The 14,453-nt window shown below is 41.8% G+C and overlaps 1 protein-coding gene across 1 annotated transcript in view; it reads right to left on the reverse strand.

The window, feature by feature from the left end:
• Positions 1-14,453, reverse strand: part of LOC147684251 (putative cation-transporting ATPase 13A5) — a 256,436-nt gene that overhangs the window by 226,670 nt on the left and 15,313 nt on the right. The window contains exon 7 of the mRNA XM_086942616.1: positions 339-411. Within this exon, the coding sequence (XP_086798742.1) occupies positions 339-411 (73 nt within the window). The remainder of the gene's footprint in view (positions 1-338; positions 412-14,453) is intronic.

Here is a 14,453-nt window from a genome sequence, read left to right on the forward strand (position 1 = left end):
TTTATGTGAATTTAATTGAGGTAAAGGAGACCTGGGTTGGGGGGCCCTAACTGTATGCCATGCAGGGGGATCCCTCTGGTATTAGGATTCCACAGTGACGAGCAGAAAAACCCCAAGGAAGGCAGAAGGACATTGTTTAGAATCCAAAACCTTCAGAAATGAAGCCAAACACCCACTCCTTAAGGAATTCACTGCTTGCTGCCATAGGTTGCTGCAGATAACTTCACTCCCCTCTATGTTTCATGAGTTTGAATGTTTCTCTTCAGCTGCAAATGGTTACAAATTAGGACATTAACACACAAGCTGAATTAATAAACTGTAACTTAATTGTAACTCACCTCCATCTTTTTGACACACAGTAACAATGACGCTGTTGTGGGCCTCAACAAGGTTATGTAGGTTGATGGATTGCTGTGGAGTTAAGAGTTAGAAGGAGTTGACTTACAGACCTTTACACTACACAGCACCAGGACATGTCCACCAGTATCCCAACTCATTCCTCCCAGTCATCCAAACACAACAGCACATATTTCCAAAAACCTGACAACAGTGTGAAGGATCAGCCGTGCTACCAGGACTTAACATGTGCATTGCATGTGGTCTCCCCAAATATCATACATTTATTATAAGCTTTGAATAACATGGTTGAAAGACCTCTAATATGCAAACAATGCAACAATGCAGGAGAGTTTCACATTAGAAAAAGAATTAGATATATTCCCTGTTTTATCCACTGTCTATCAAATGTCCAATCATCTGCATAATCCTCCTGGGCCTCAGCACATTGATAAACCTTTCCTTTCCCTAATCACAGGCCTTCACCTTCTGTCCATGGTCTGTATAGAGTGACCTACAGATGCTTTTATGCACTATGGCATTGATTACTGAAAAGCTGTTTAGACCAGCACCTATTCGAAAGAAATTGTCTACACTCAAGATTATGCAACATACCATATCACTGATAGGATTAGATCATTGTATTGGCTCCCCTTCAAATAGAGCTTCTGTAGACTTTAAGCCCAATAACTCTACTCCTAATTAACTCTCAGCCTTCCACAGACCCCTGGTTGTCTCTAATGGAGCCAGAACCTTAAAGGTTTTAAAAAAAAACATTCAAAGTCTCCCAGAGATTAATAAACCATTGAATGTCAAAATAATGCTTTTCGACTGTGAACCGGAGCAGTTCACTAATGAATATAGTTATTTTTGCCATTCTGGCTCGCCAACGCCAGCAGACCTCATTGGGTTTCTGTGATTAGTGCTTCAGAAATTTACATGTAGGTAAAGAGTGTGGATTGCCAATCTCAAGAACAGAGATTCAATATAAGGACTAATTTAAATGTACAAAAAAAAATATATTCCAAAATTTCAAACAGTTGCTGCTCTTGTTTCTGCCTAGACCAGGATCTAGGACCAGGCTGTGTTTAGCACGTGTATTAAACTAACATAGCAAGTAACTAACTTTGCACTTAGGAGAATTCTAGCAGGCAAGTTCATTCAAACAGCAATATAAATATATCATGTCAGAATTCACTTCTACAACCTCAGAATGAGGAGTCTTGCTGCTTTGACCCCCACCAGGCAGGATTCCGGCCGGCACATTCAACAGAGGCAGTGGTAACCACAGTCCTGGATACCCTGCGGGACTGCGCTGATAGACGTTCTTCTCAGGCTCTGGTGCTCCTGGACCTGTTGGCCGGGTTCGACACGGTCGATCACAACATCTTGATTGACCGTGTTGGACAGGCTGGAATACAGGACACGGCGGCCTGCTGGCTGAGGTCCTTTTTGGAGAACCGCACTCAAGCAGTACGCCTCGGAGACCTAGCTGGTGCAAAACAGTCCATCACATGTGGAGTGCCACAGGGCTCCTCCCTGTCACCCCACCTGTTTAATCTATACATCCTCCCTTTGATTCAGACCCTTAGAGATGAGCAGGTGAAGGTTTTCAACTATTCAGATGATTTACAGCTGCTGTTCACAATCGACAACTCTGAAAACTCCATCTTGCACTTCCAATCAACCATGAGGTTCATCAAAGCATGGATGGACCAAAACCAGCTGAAACTGAACCGGGGGAAAACCGAGTTGGTCCTTACTAGGGACAGTGCCAAGCACTGGGGCCCCCTCTACTGGCCATCGGATTTAGGTCAAGCCCCGACCCCTTCACCATCGGCTAAAACACTTGGGGTCACCGTGGACTGCGATCTTTCTTTAAAAGCACAAGTGGGCCAGGTGGTCTCCAAATGCTTTTTCCAGTTATAAAAAATTTGGAAGGTCCGGCGTCTACTCACCTTGGAGGCAATTACCCAGGTCGTGATCGTCACCGTTCTGTCCCATCTGCACTACCTGTCTAAATGTCTCCAGATGGTACAGAACTATGCCGCTAGGTTGATTTTGAATCAACCATGGTGGCATGCAGCCACTCCCCTACTCATGAAACTGCATTGGCTTCCTGTCACCCAACGCTGTGCCTTTAAAACAGGATGTATGATTTTCAAATCCTTGTACTGCAAAAGCCCCAAATTCATTGACCAACTAATTACTAAGTACGTACCATCTCGCAACCTCCTCCAGACGCTCCCTTTCAAACTCAAGCGCTCTGGAGGCCGCAGGTTTGCAACACTTGCCCCCTGTTTGTGGAACTCCTTCCCTCTTGAGATCCGGACATGCCAAGACCTCCCCTCATTTCGGAAAGCCCAGAAGACCTGGCTCTACAGACAAGCATTTCAATAACTCTCCACCCCTCATCCACGTTTATGTTACTGTTGATCTCAGCGCCAAGAAACCAATCGGTGATAGTGCGCTTAACAAATGCTTTATTAACATTATTAACCCCTTCGATGCTCATGACGGAATGGTTCCGTCATGAGCATCGGTTGAGCTGTGCTCATGACGGAACCATTCCGTCATGACCACACCCATTAACATTAGGGGTCAGCACTGGTGATAAATCTGGGCAGCAGTCAAGGTGTTAACATAACAATGCCTGTTACCCACTTGGGAAACAGTCATGAAGAGGGATATTTAAAACAAAATGCCAGAGCGCAGTTTCATACCAATTTCTGCAACTCTGCACTCTGACATTTCCAAAACACAGGGATGCCCCTTGTTTGCACAAACACAGTGCACCCCTGCAATTCCCCCAGCGCAGGCACTAACAAAACTGCCTAGCTTTGTGGCAAAGGTGCCTGTGGTGCAGAGGTGATTATTTATGTGCAGGAAGGGACACCTTCCTGCACATAATCAATCATTAATGGAAATTTTCTCTTTTGATATTTGCTGCAGAATGCAGTGCACAAAGAAAGAGTAAAAAACAAGGAGAAATTGATAACTCCTCTTTGTATCACCATCCTTAGACTAGGGATTTACCTGGCCTTGGGTTTTGGTGCTACACCAGTCTTGGAAATCTGGGGCAACGTCAAAAAGCAATGGGTGTTTCAGAGGAACACCCACAGCAACACCCACTACCAGTCCCTTTTCTGCATTGGACCGCAGTGAAAATGGGCATATGAGGAATGTCGCTTCAGTGGTGTTAGGGGCTTGTATATATGCCCTAAAGTGTTGCAAAGGCAAGATGAAAGATAAACAGAAGCCTTTGCATAAAGAAGCATTCTGAAGTGCTACACATGCACGCAAAGCTAACGAGCTAACAACTATCAACAGCCAATCAAATTAGCATGAAGATCAGCTACTACAGTCCCAGGGCTTGCTCCACAACGGGAAACATACACTTTTGAGTTAGTTTACTTTTTACTTTGGCGTAACAAAGCATCAATTAAATTTTACTAATAGTAATTTTATGACTGAGAATTTGCACTTGGGTTGGAGACCGAACACATACAAAGATCGGCCTGTCCTCTCTTTTTATGTGTGTGTTTTTCTGCCCTGACTGCAAAGGCTCTGCAGTCATAAAATTACTATACGTAAAATTAAACTTATACTTTGTGAACACTTAGCGCTGAGACACCCATGGGTATTTGCGGGCTTTACAAATTACATTAAATAAATAAATAAATAAAATACCCCCAAAAATATACACTTATAAAAAATTGTAAGTTTAACTTTGTGAATCAGGTCCAAACTTTCTTCCTTGTAATTTTCACTCTGGTACAGGCGTCATCCTTCCCTCATTTAAATTCCAAAAAACACTGGCTGCTCAGCCTGCTAAAGCTCTACCTAGCATAAGTGTTATAGAAACTGGGTTTCTGGTGGGCAGAAGTATGCACCCCATTCAAGCAGGAAACACAATCCTGGTCAGGGTAAGCACAACATACCCTACGTTATCCTGTGCTCACCCTCAGGTGGCTTGGCACAGAGCAGGCAGGCTTATCCTAAGAAGCAATGTGTAAAGTATTTGTGCAACAGTTCGAACAATAACACTGTGAAAACACCACAAAAGACGCCATATCAGGTTAGAAAAATATATTATGATTTTATAAATAAAAAAAGACCAAAACAACAACACTCCAACAAGTAGAAATTGAACTTATGAAGGATAAATGTTAAAATAGCACCTAGAAACAATAAGGGCTTATATGGGTGATTTGGTCACACTAGACCGGGGAAAAGTAAAAGGTTTAGGTCAACCGCAATGGACTGCAGGCCAGATATAGGAACCCACTTTGGCCCACTGATCCATTCTATGTTATCTTTATCCAACATATGTTATTGTCGTCGAGGATGCGAGGTGAAGCTGAGGCAATGTGTTGAGCCACGCAGTAGACAAAATGTGTAACATTTCTCCACTCAACTGTGGTAATGGGTCAGTTCCGAATACCAGCACTGGTTCTTAATGAGAGGTGGGCTGATGCTCATGAAGTAGGCGATGCGCAATATTTATGAATAGATGGTGCCCCTACCTAACAGGATGAACCCTGGTAAGGAAAATATACTTTTTTGGAAAAAAGGGGGGGGGGGGGAAGCACCGGGTTACGTGCAGAGATTGTAACCACACAAGTTAGACGCTGAACAAATATTCAAGTACTAATCAATATTTGAATGATTCTTCTGTTTAATTTTAATCATGATATCAAAAAAGATTTTGTTCACATTTTACGTCTGTTGTTTTAAAAAAAATTACATATTTTTTAACTTGGCAAAATACATTATATTTCATCTAACCCTATACACTTCTAATAAATTACAATCACAAATAAATCACATAAAAACGATCAGTCATCTCTTGGAATAAAGAACCAATTCCTCTTCCACGCGTTTCGGCGGTTAGCCTTTCTCAGGAATTCTGTATTTTCTATGTGACAATTGATGCTGCTTCCCAAATTGTAAGGCTCTGATGATGTGTCTTGTCCAAGGGGCGAGAATTTCAAAAGAACTGTTGAATAGAGAGACTGGGGTGAACGTCTTGTAATGTTCCAAGATTCAACTTCAGGGAGACATGTCCAATTGATTACTGGGGATCGTGCTGGTTAGCTGTAGTAGTCTGTTTATAATACAGAGCTAGCGTAAGTAGGCAAGCAAGAGAACGTCCTGTTTACTGTGGACCATGGAGACGCTTTCTTCTTCTATGACTGTGAGCTGGTATCGTTTGTTTGTTTTAGATGAAATGCGCCTGGTAGCGATGTCTCTCTACCGACTCCATGAGCCTGCGCAAATCATGAAGCCAATGCACTGGTTCCAAGGGGAGGTGCTGTAACTGCTCCACACAACTTCAACCATGAAGCAGACTCACAGTTTGCAGAGTCAAGGAGGAGATGCAGGTAGGTTAAGTTTTTGATGTACCCGAGATCTGGAACAGCAGGCAAGCCAGCAAGCCCATGGTGTCTCTCTGGGTTCAAAATACGGGTTCAGTCCTACTCGCCCAGTCATGAGAACAGGTGGCAGCACTGCAGTTCAGCAAGGGCACAACAAGCAGAGTAGTGCTTACTCCATGTAGTGTAGTCACAGGTCCAGAATGCACTTGTTTGGTGGTGTCAGAGCTCCAGTACCTATACCCAGAAAGCTTTGAAGGTCACAGAGTCCCTGCCCATCATACCTGGCTCAAGACCCACTACAGGGGGGGGGGTATGCAATTCTTTTTTGGGGACATGATACAGCCCTTTCATGTGTAAGTGTCAGCTGCTGTCCCCCATCCTGCTCAGGATTGTCCATCGCGGTACAAAAGGGGGTGGTGATGGACGGAGCATCTGAATCAATCAAACACTCACACCCAGTCAAAAGATCTGGGTTTAATCCATCACCGTTCTTTAGCCCACTCTGTCACCCCAGTTCAGACATGGCTATATGCAAATCAGTCTGACCCTGTGCCTCATGGGAACAGTCCAGACCGAACTGCAAAGCCATGTCTTCCCTGGACCGGAAACAAGCTTCAGAGGACCGGTTTCTGGCATTCCAGCCGTCTTCAGCCCGGCTTGCTTGATTCCAGTGGCAAAGTGAGCAAGGGACTCACGTCTGAGCATACCCTGCCAAACTTATGGCGGCCAAAAGCGGTACAAAAGGGGGTGGTGATGGACGGAGCATCTGAATCAATCAAACACTCAAACCCAGTCAAAAGATCTGGGTTTAATCCATCACCGTTCTTCAGCCCACTCTGCAATCCCAGTTCAGACATGGTTATATGCAAATCAGTCTGACCCTGTGCCTCATGGGAACAGTTCAGCCCAAACTGCCAAGCCATGTCTTCCCTGGACCGGAAACAAGCTTCCCAGGACCGGTTTCTGGCATTCCAGCCGTCTTCAGCCCAGCTTGCTTGAATCCAGTGGCAAAGTGAGCAAGGGACTCACGTCTGAGCATACCCTGCCACAGTTATGGCAGCCAAAAGCGGTACAAAAAATTATTAATTAATAATTAATAATCTGATACTATAACTTTTTGATTAAAAAAAATATAAAAAATAAATACATTTTAAAAACAAAAAAAACTATTTAAAGTTCAACTATAAACATATAAACTGTTTTTTAAAAGTATTAATTATATTAAAATATTATAAAAACTATGTTCATCGTAATGGACCCCTTAAAAATTCAAAATAATATTCTATTATAACTTTTTGATTAAAAAAAATATATAAAAAGAAATACATTTAAACAACAAATTCCACAACAAAAAACACTATTAAAGTTCAACTATAAACATATAAACATTTTTTAAAGCTTTAATTATATTAAAATAATACAAAAATATGTTCCTCAAATGTATCAAAACCAAACCTATAGATACAAGTTTTCAAAAATGTAAACAAAAATATTAAAAATGTAAAAACACACAAAAGATATAATCCAATTTGTAGCAATGTTTTACACTTTCTAAACATTTTTGAATATCTTATTAGAAAAATTTAAATTTTTTCAAATATTCATACACAGCCCACAATATCTACTACAAACACTATATCCAGCTAGTAAGCATTTCTAAATTCTACTATTTTATTAAATGTTCCTAAATTATAAAAAATTAAAACTTTAATATTTTTTTAAATACATTAAAAAAAGCATTTCAGTACAAATGTATTAAATTATTTTATACAAAATATAAAAAATGTGATTTACTCCCCTCCCGTAACATTTTAGAATCCAATATCCCACTACTTAATATTTTCATATTCTAAAAATATTACATAAATATTAAAAATTCCTTAAAAATTATATGAAAATAATTTTTAAATTACTCCCTGCTCCTAAAACTATTACCATTCTGAAATATATATACACTCATAAATATAATATAACAGATTTAATTACACAACATATATTTTTTAAAATCATACTCTCCACCCTTCTCCCCTATAAACCCAATATTCCGCTATTAAAAAAATATTTTAAAAATTATAATATTATTATTAACAACAATTTAGTTAGAATACAATACAAACATGACTTTGAAAAATAATTTGAATTACATGATTTTTTTACAAAACTAAAATTTTTAAACATTTCAAATACCATTAAAAAAAGACTATATTTTAACACTGATATTTTTAAAATAGATATTTTAAACTAAACCTATTCTCAATATTTTAAAGATCAATATTACTTACCTTGATAGTTTCCTATCACTATATTTTTCACTCGAGAATAATGTCACTCGACACTTTAAATTCGATAGTCTGTCTCAACACCTCACTATTCACATGGTATAAAGGCACCTAAATAGACTCCCCAATCTCCCTACCTCGAAACAAGCGTGAAAGTAAAGCCCTGGTCTATAATGGACATTAATAACATGAAGCTATCTGTGCCACATTGTTTTACTTAGCCAGTCACAAGGAAAACATCAGCAGCCAATCATTACCTGAAAAGGTGAAGGATGGCCCTCCGGACCACTAAGGCAATTCAGAAAACCTTTAAATAAACACATGTATTGTGTAACTGTATACCTATCTGCTGTCACTCATTACCGAGCATCAAGGGAAATGTATTCAAAGAGAACAGACCAACAATGGAGCTTTAACAAAGGAACCTGACTACTATGAACATCAACTAAGAGGGCAGCTCATCAGTCATTCCATGAAACCAAAACATAAATTAAATCATATGGCAAAGATAAAATGAACAATTACAAAGCATCTTCACTTCATATCCAAGAGGTTCACACTCTTGATGGAAAAAGTAGTAGAAATATGAGGCTTATCATGTGAATTATGAAAACATGCTCTACCAAATGCCTAGAAAATGAGCACCATGGCAAAACTAGTCTTTCAGTCATTGTATAGGAAAGTGCCTCTTTGACATGTGTAGCCCCGCCTTTTTGCCTGGAACATGATGTGATTTTGAATGATAGTCCACTAGGTTTGCAATGTCAGATCTCTTTCCTAAAACTGTACCACAATTGGCACAACTTGAGCAACCCCAGCAAATCCCTAATAAATTCTAGCTGGTACCTAGGGTATGGGTACTGAAGAGAGTCCTGTAGGGCTGCTGCAAGAATTGTGCCACCCAAGGGACGCCTCATCATTATCATGCAAACTGATATTGCAGGCTGTGTGTGTTGGTGGCAGCAAAACTGATGAGTTGACATAGCACGTCATGCGATGAGGAAGGGGAAACCCCCTTGTGTTGTGCTGAAAAGCCTGGATAGGCGTTAGGCGTTCATTGAAAATGTTTGAATACTGGACTTGTTTGAATAAGAATGATTTATGGAGTGAAAACAGAATTAATCGATAAAATGGATGATCTATAGATGAAATTGTTGGAATACATTATTTCTTGGTAGCTGTGCATCCCGGAATGGAGCCTGACAAGGCTCTAATCTGACTCTCATATAATCAGTGCACATGGGCGGAGCGCACTCCAGGGTCGCACGCTCAATATTCAGAAGCCTTTGAGCTTTTAGAAATACACAGAACATTCGAAATATGGTGTGCATTTTATCACCTTTTGAAGAAGACATATCCCTGTGTGCCGGGCCCACAGACAATGTATCAGAAATACATAACCTTCCCCTACTGCAACACTTACAACCCAAAGGCAGGGTGCAATGTATACCAAGTGTGGACATATCTGCATGATCTGATATGATTCTAGAATATCTAAATTCATTTTCTGATATTGTAAGTGTACAGGGAAGCCATATAGAGTACAGGAGCTGGACACCCATCATTTCAAGTTCCCTAGCACCATGATGGCATCACGTTACCCAGGGATATTTGGTACCAAACATCTTTCCTTCATAAATCCTCACTGATTGCAGTTTTGGATTTATTAATAAATATACACAGAGGAAACATTAGTAGTGTCCCCTATAAACCTACCAACCTCAGACATGTTTCTGACTTCATGGAGTGACAGCCTGCGCTCTCAAAGGCTGGGTACAATGAGTGCTCCGGTGGAGGTGCTTCACACCTTCTCCAGGACGGATTTCCAATCCAAATTTGGAAGCTTTAAAGGCAATGCTGCTTTTGAAATGCGAACCAGGCATCACTAGATAGTGGGGGATGCCAACCCCCCTATCCTGCTTCACCTGTGGGGGCAAGATAGGTGGGAAAATTAGTTAGATTAGAAGGTGTGCCCACATTCTGGGAGCACCACCCCTAAGGTGTGGCAGGTGATGTGGACCCCAGTTTTCAGTTTCCTCTATCTTGTTTTGGAGGGCATTAGCCAATTTAGGTCAGGGTCCTGCCCACTCCCTAAAGGAAGTGGTCACATAGAGGGTGTAGACACCCTAAAGGAAGGTAGCCCATTGGCTACTCCCTGTCTACCCCTGTACCACCCCTAAATGTAGTATTTATTTGGCAAACTTCGACCCTGAACTTTAGATTTGGCAGACCTAAGAAGAAAACAGACAAAAAAGCACTGCTGCATTTTGGCACAAACCCTGCCTGCTACCTCAAGGACTTGACCATCTTCTTGATATGCAATCTCATTCTGATGCTGTGAGGCCTCCAAGAAACCTGGTACATTTTAGCCCCCTGACAATCGTCAGAGAACTTGTAGTAGGGAACCTACTCCCCTGCAGTCTGCAGGCACCAATCCTGCAGAGTCTAGTGTACCAACTTACTGCTCCCAGATGACTTGGATACAGTAGCCAAGCAAGAAGAGGTACCCCAGTTTCAGGGGGTCATATCTGTTCCCCCACCAAATGAGAAGATACCAGGACCTCCTGGGCCGTGCTGTAGCAATATCCAGGTACCGGACCTCCTCCAACCAAGACGAAGAGTCCAATCCTGACTCCAACTGCCCAGCAAGCAAGCACCCCTTGAGGGACATCGAGACCCCTGTGAGCCAATGTGAGTGGCCCAGATATCTGGAAATCATCCCTGCAACCTACCTTCACCTGAACAAGAAGACCATCTTGACACACAGAGCTGTCTGACCTATCACCTCTGCTCGAACCAGCTGTGCTACCATGATCCTGATGCCCATGTGAGACCTTCCCTTGTTTGGGGGTCCTCTGACTTAGCTGTAAGTCCTTCTGTGCAGCCACTTTTTAGGTGCCTCCCCCTTCTAGAGCACTAACTACCAACGTCCTGAGCACCCTGCTCCTGGCCGTATCCAGGACACTCCTGATGATCTGCTGGTGTAACACTGGACTTGGCCCTGCTACTTGCCTAAATCTAGAAGGTAGACTCAGATAACCAGCTGTATGATTTTCAATTTATTTTTCTATTTTTCCCCATAGACGTCTATTGTGCGTAACTGGGAGTTATTTTCCTAATGTAAAAAGTACTTACCTGTGTATGTAGTTCTTTTTTTAAAAAAAATTATATAAAAATCTGTGCTATTTTTACAAACTGGTCTTGGATTTATTCTTGAGTGTGTCTCTCATTTATTGCCTCATTGAGCATAACAAATGCTTAGCACTACCCTCTGATAAGCCTAACTCCTCACCCACAATTCTACAACTAGAGCACATTAGTATTGTCTGCTTTTTAATCTGTGTACAAATATGGGACACACTGGACTCTCTGTAAAGTGTACATCATTTTAGTACACTATATTGAGAGCCAGCTTCCTACAAATAGGTTTTCTCAAACAGAATAGAATAGAATATGGGCATTTTCAGATCATCGTCCACAGCAGGGAGTTCTGATAATAAGTGCAAAAATATACAGCAGTCAGATCCAGTTTTTCTAGAAACAGAACATCACATACTGCCAGACAAACGGATTGACTAGAACATCTGAAGTCTGAATGGAATTCACAAAACATTACTATTTCATAAAGCTTGATTTATAATCTTTGTTTAGAGATTAGATTTGTAATAATATAGAAAAGTTGAAGAACCCATTGAAATTTTTTTTTAAATCTTAACCTGTAAGTTTACTTGCTTGTATGAGTGCAGATATCCGAATTTTAAGAATTTGTAAAGTGTTGTAGAGTAGTTTTGGAAACCTGGAACATGGTAAGGTTTCCACTAGTGCTTCTAGAAATTTTTGGAGAACTTCTGCTTGCATGCATACGGTGGTATTTCTACATGCTTAATTGTGCATACAATACAAATGCACTGGATAATATATTTGGATCTACTCAATTTTTTCTGTTTCTCACCACTGAGAAAATATACTCGCTTTGGGGAATACCCATTTCTCAAGCCATGACAGAAGTGTATCTCCAAAAATGTCCAAGGCCGACTGGTGAGGAGCACACAAAGGGAGGTCTGCACGCTTGGGATCGGAATTTACTAGATATCCCTGTTAGCGACAGCGACCTCGGAACCAAACACAGAGTGAGAGAAAGGGAATTATGTGCCGCACTGAAGCAACTAATGTATTTCCCCCGGCATCTTGTATCTCAAATAACAGAGCAATCCTGTCTCTCACCTCACTCTGCTCCGCTCTTTGGTGGACTGGACTCAGATCGCTGAGCCGGGTCTCCCATTCCTCTAATGTTTGGGATGAGGGAAGATGAGGTTGTTGAGCCCACCGTGTCGCTTCTGCTTGTTGTCTGCTTGTGTTTTGTTCTGGAATTTGTTTTTGATTCTACTGGGTTAGACGGCGAGATCCCCTGGACGTGTGGGTTTCACACTCACCGGGTCATGCCGCCTGCCCACTAGCATAAGCTGATAGTGCTCATAGTCTGGAAACTTGCGTCTACATGGTGGGGATCTCACTTTGGGATTCCCTTTCTTGATGAGTCGGCAGTTGCCCCGATGTCCCACAAAGGGCTGCTGCATCTATTCCAATATTAATGGTCTGCTTTCAGCCTGTTGTTAGGCAAGAAGAGACAAAGATCTTCCCCAGAAGTCCACCACAGAGGGAGTGTAAAAGGACAAAGCAATTACATTGCATATAGAAACTGAAAAAGCACTACTCCTTTAATGGCCCATCTAATTGAAATTGTTATAGGACTACCTTTCAGGTTATGATAACTGCTACAAATTGTGCGGCCATCTTGGACTGACTCCCTCGTAATGGATTAGACCCTAGACATTCTAGATAACACTCACCGGTTTACCTCTCCACAAATACACAGGTGGGAATGTTTCCTCTGACCTAGCCCCACATCCACTACACACTTTTATCTTGGCATTAGCCCCCTCTCCTTACCCTCATCCCTTAGCCCAACACCTGCATCCCCTCTGCTCCAGCACTTCCACCTCATCTCATACCTTACCTTCAATCTATACAAGCCCAGCTCCCCTTCACAGCATATGACCCCCATAACTGTCCCAATCCCACCACCACGCATACCGCTCCATACCACTCAACCCCCACTAACAAGTGCCAACCCCACATAATTATTCACCGGTCAATACCCTCAAAGCCTTCCTCTCGGACCGTGACCTCACCCAAGTCTGTAACAGCTCCACACATGATAGAGGCTCAATCCTTGACCTAGCCATCTCTAAGGCCAAATCCATTCAGCTAGATATGATCCTACCATGTGATTTGTCTAACCATCACATTATCACCTTCTTCGTTACAGAAACAGTCAAACTTAACTCTGCTCTACCCACGAGAACTGCAATATGGAAGAGGAACCTAAAAATTATTGGTGCTGACCTAATCACAACCACCAGCACCAACATCCTTCTTTCTCCAGTGGGACTATCTGATGTTCAAGATCTTACCAACCAATACTGCCACTTCATGAACGTGGTATTAGACAAGGTAGCCCCCCTACAATTGAAGAGAGTCACCACAAAAGACTCAAAACCCTGGTACGATGGAAGACTCCATAAGGATAGACAATCCCTAAGAACGGAGATGGAGATCCGCACCATCCGCTAACCACCTCAAGCTGCTAAGAACGAAGATAAACTCCTACTATAGAAAGATCAGATGATCTAAAGCAGACTTTTTCAGTAATCAATTAGACCAAGCTAAGAATCGTCCCAAAAACTATTTAGTCTAAGGATGCACGTCGCCCCCCCCCCCCCATGCCAGCACAGGCACACTACCCAATTGCGAAGCGGTTGCCTCCTTCTTCACTATAAAGACCGAAAACATAATGAAGGACCTACTCAATTATTTAATAATGCATACTGACACACACATGGACACTTAATCATCCCTTCCAGGAGTTCCAACCCAAGGTTCACCAAAGTTTGACCTAAAAAGTAATGCCTCCTGGTCCTCCTTCAACACTTACAGTGAAGACGCTATACTCAACATGCTCATGGCTTTGAATCCCGCCAATCACTTCACAGACCATCTTCCCGCAAACTGCATAAAAGACTTCATTCCATTGCTATGGCCTCTATGGACCAAGATTATAAATTCCTCTCTCCTTCAAGGAATCATGCCTGAGTCCTTAAATCTGGGCAGTTATCCCCCATCCTAAAGAAGCTAACTGTTGACCCCGCAGACTTAAATAATTACCACACAATATCCACATCCCTACTGTGGCCAATCTATTAGAAAAATGTGTACACATTCAGCTTTGCAAACACATAGATCATTTCAACCTTCTCAACCAATACCAATCCGGCTTCCGGGCAGGGCACAGTACAGAATCAGCCATGACCCACAAAATAGATGATGCACTACAAATCCTTGACCAAAACGAAGCCTGTTTGCTAATCTTGCTTGACCTCTCTTTGGCTTTTGACACCGT

Source organism: Lissotriton vulgaris, chromosome 11 (assembly GCF_964263255.1).
Source record: "Lissotriton vulgaris chromosome 11, aLisVul1.2, whole genome shotgun sequence".
In the NCBI taxonomy this organism is placed as follows: Eukaryota; Metazoa; Chordata; class Amphibia; order Caudata; family Salamandridae; genus Lissotriton; species Lissotriton vulgaris.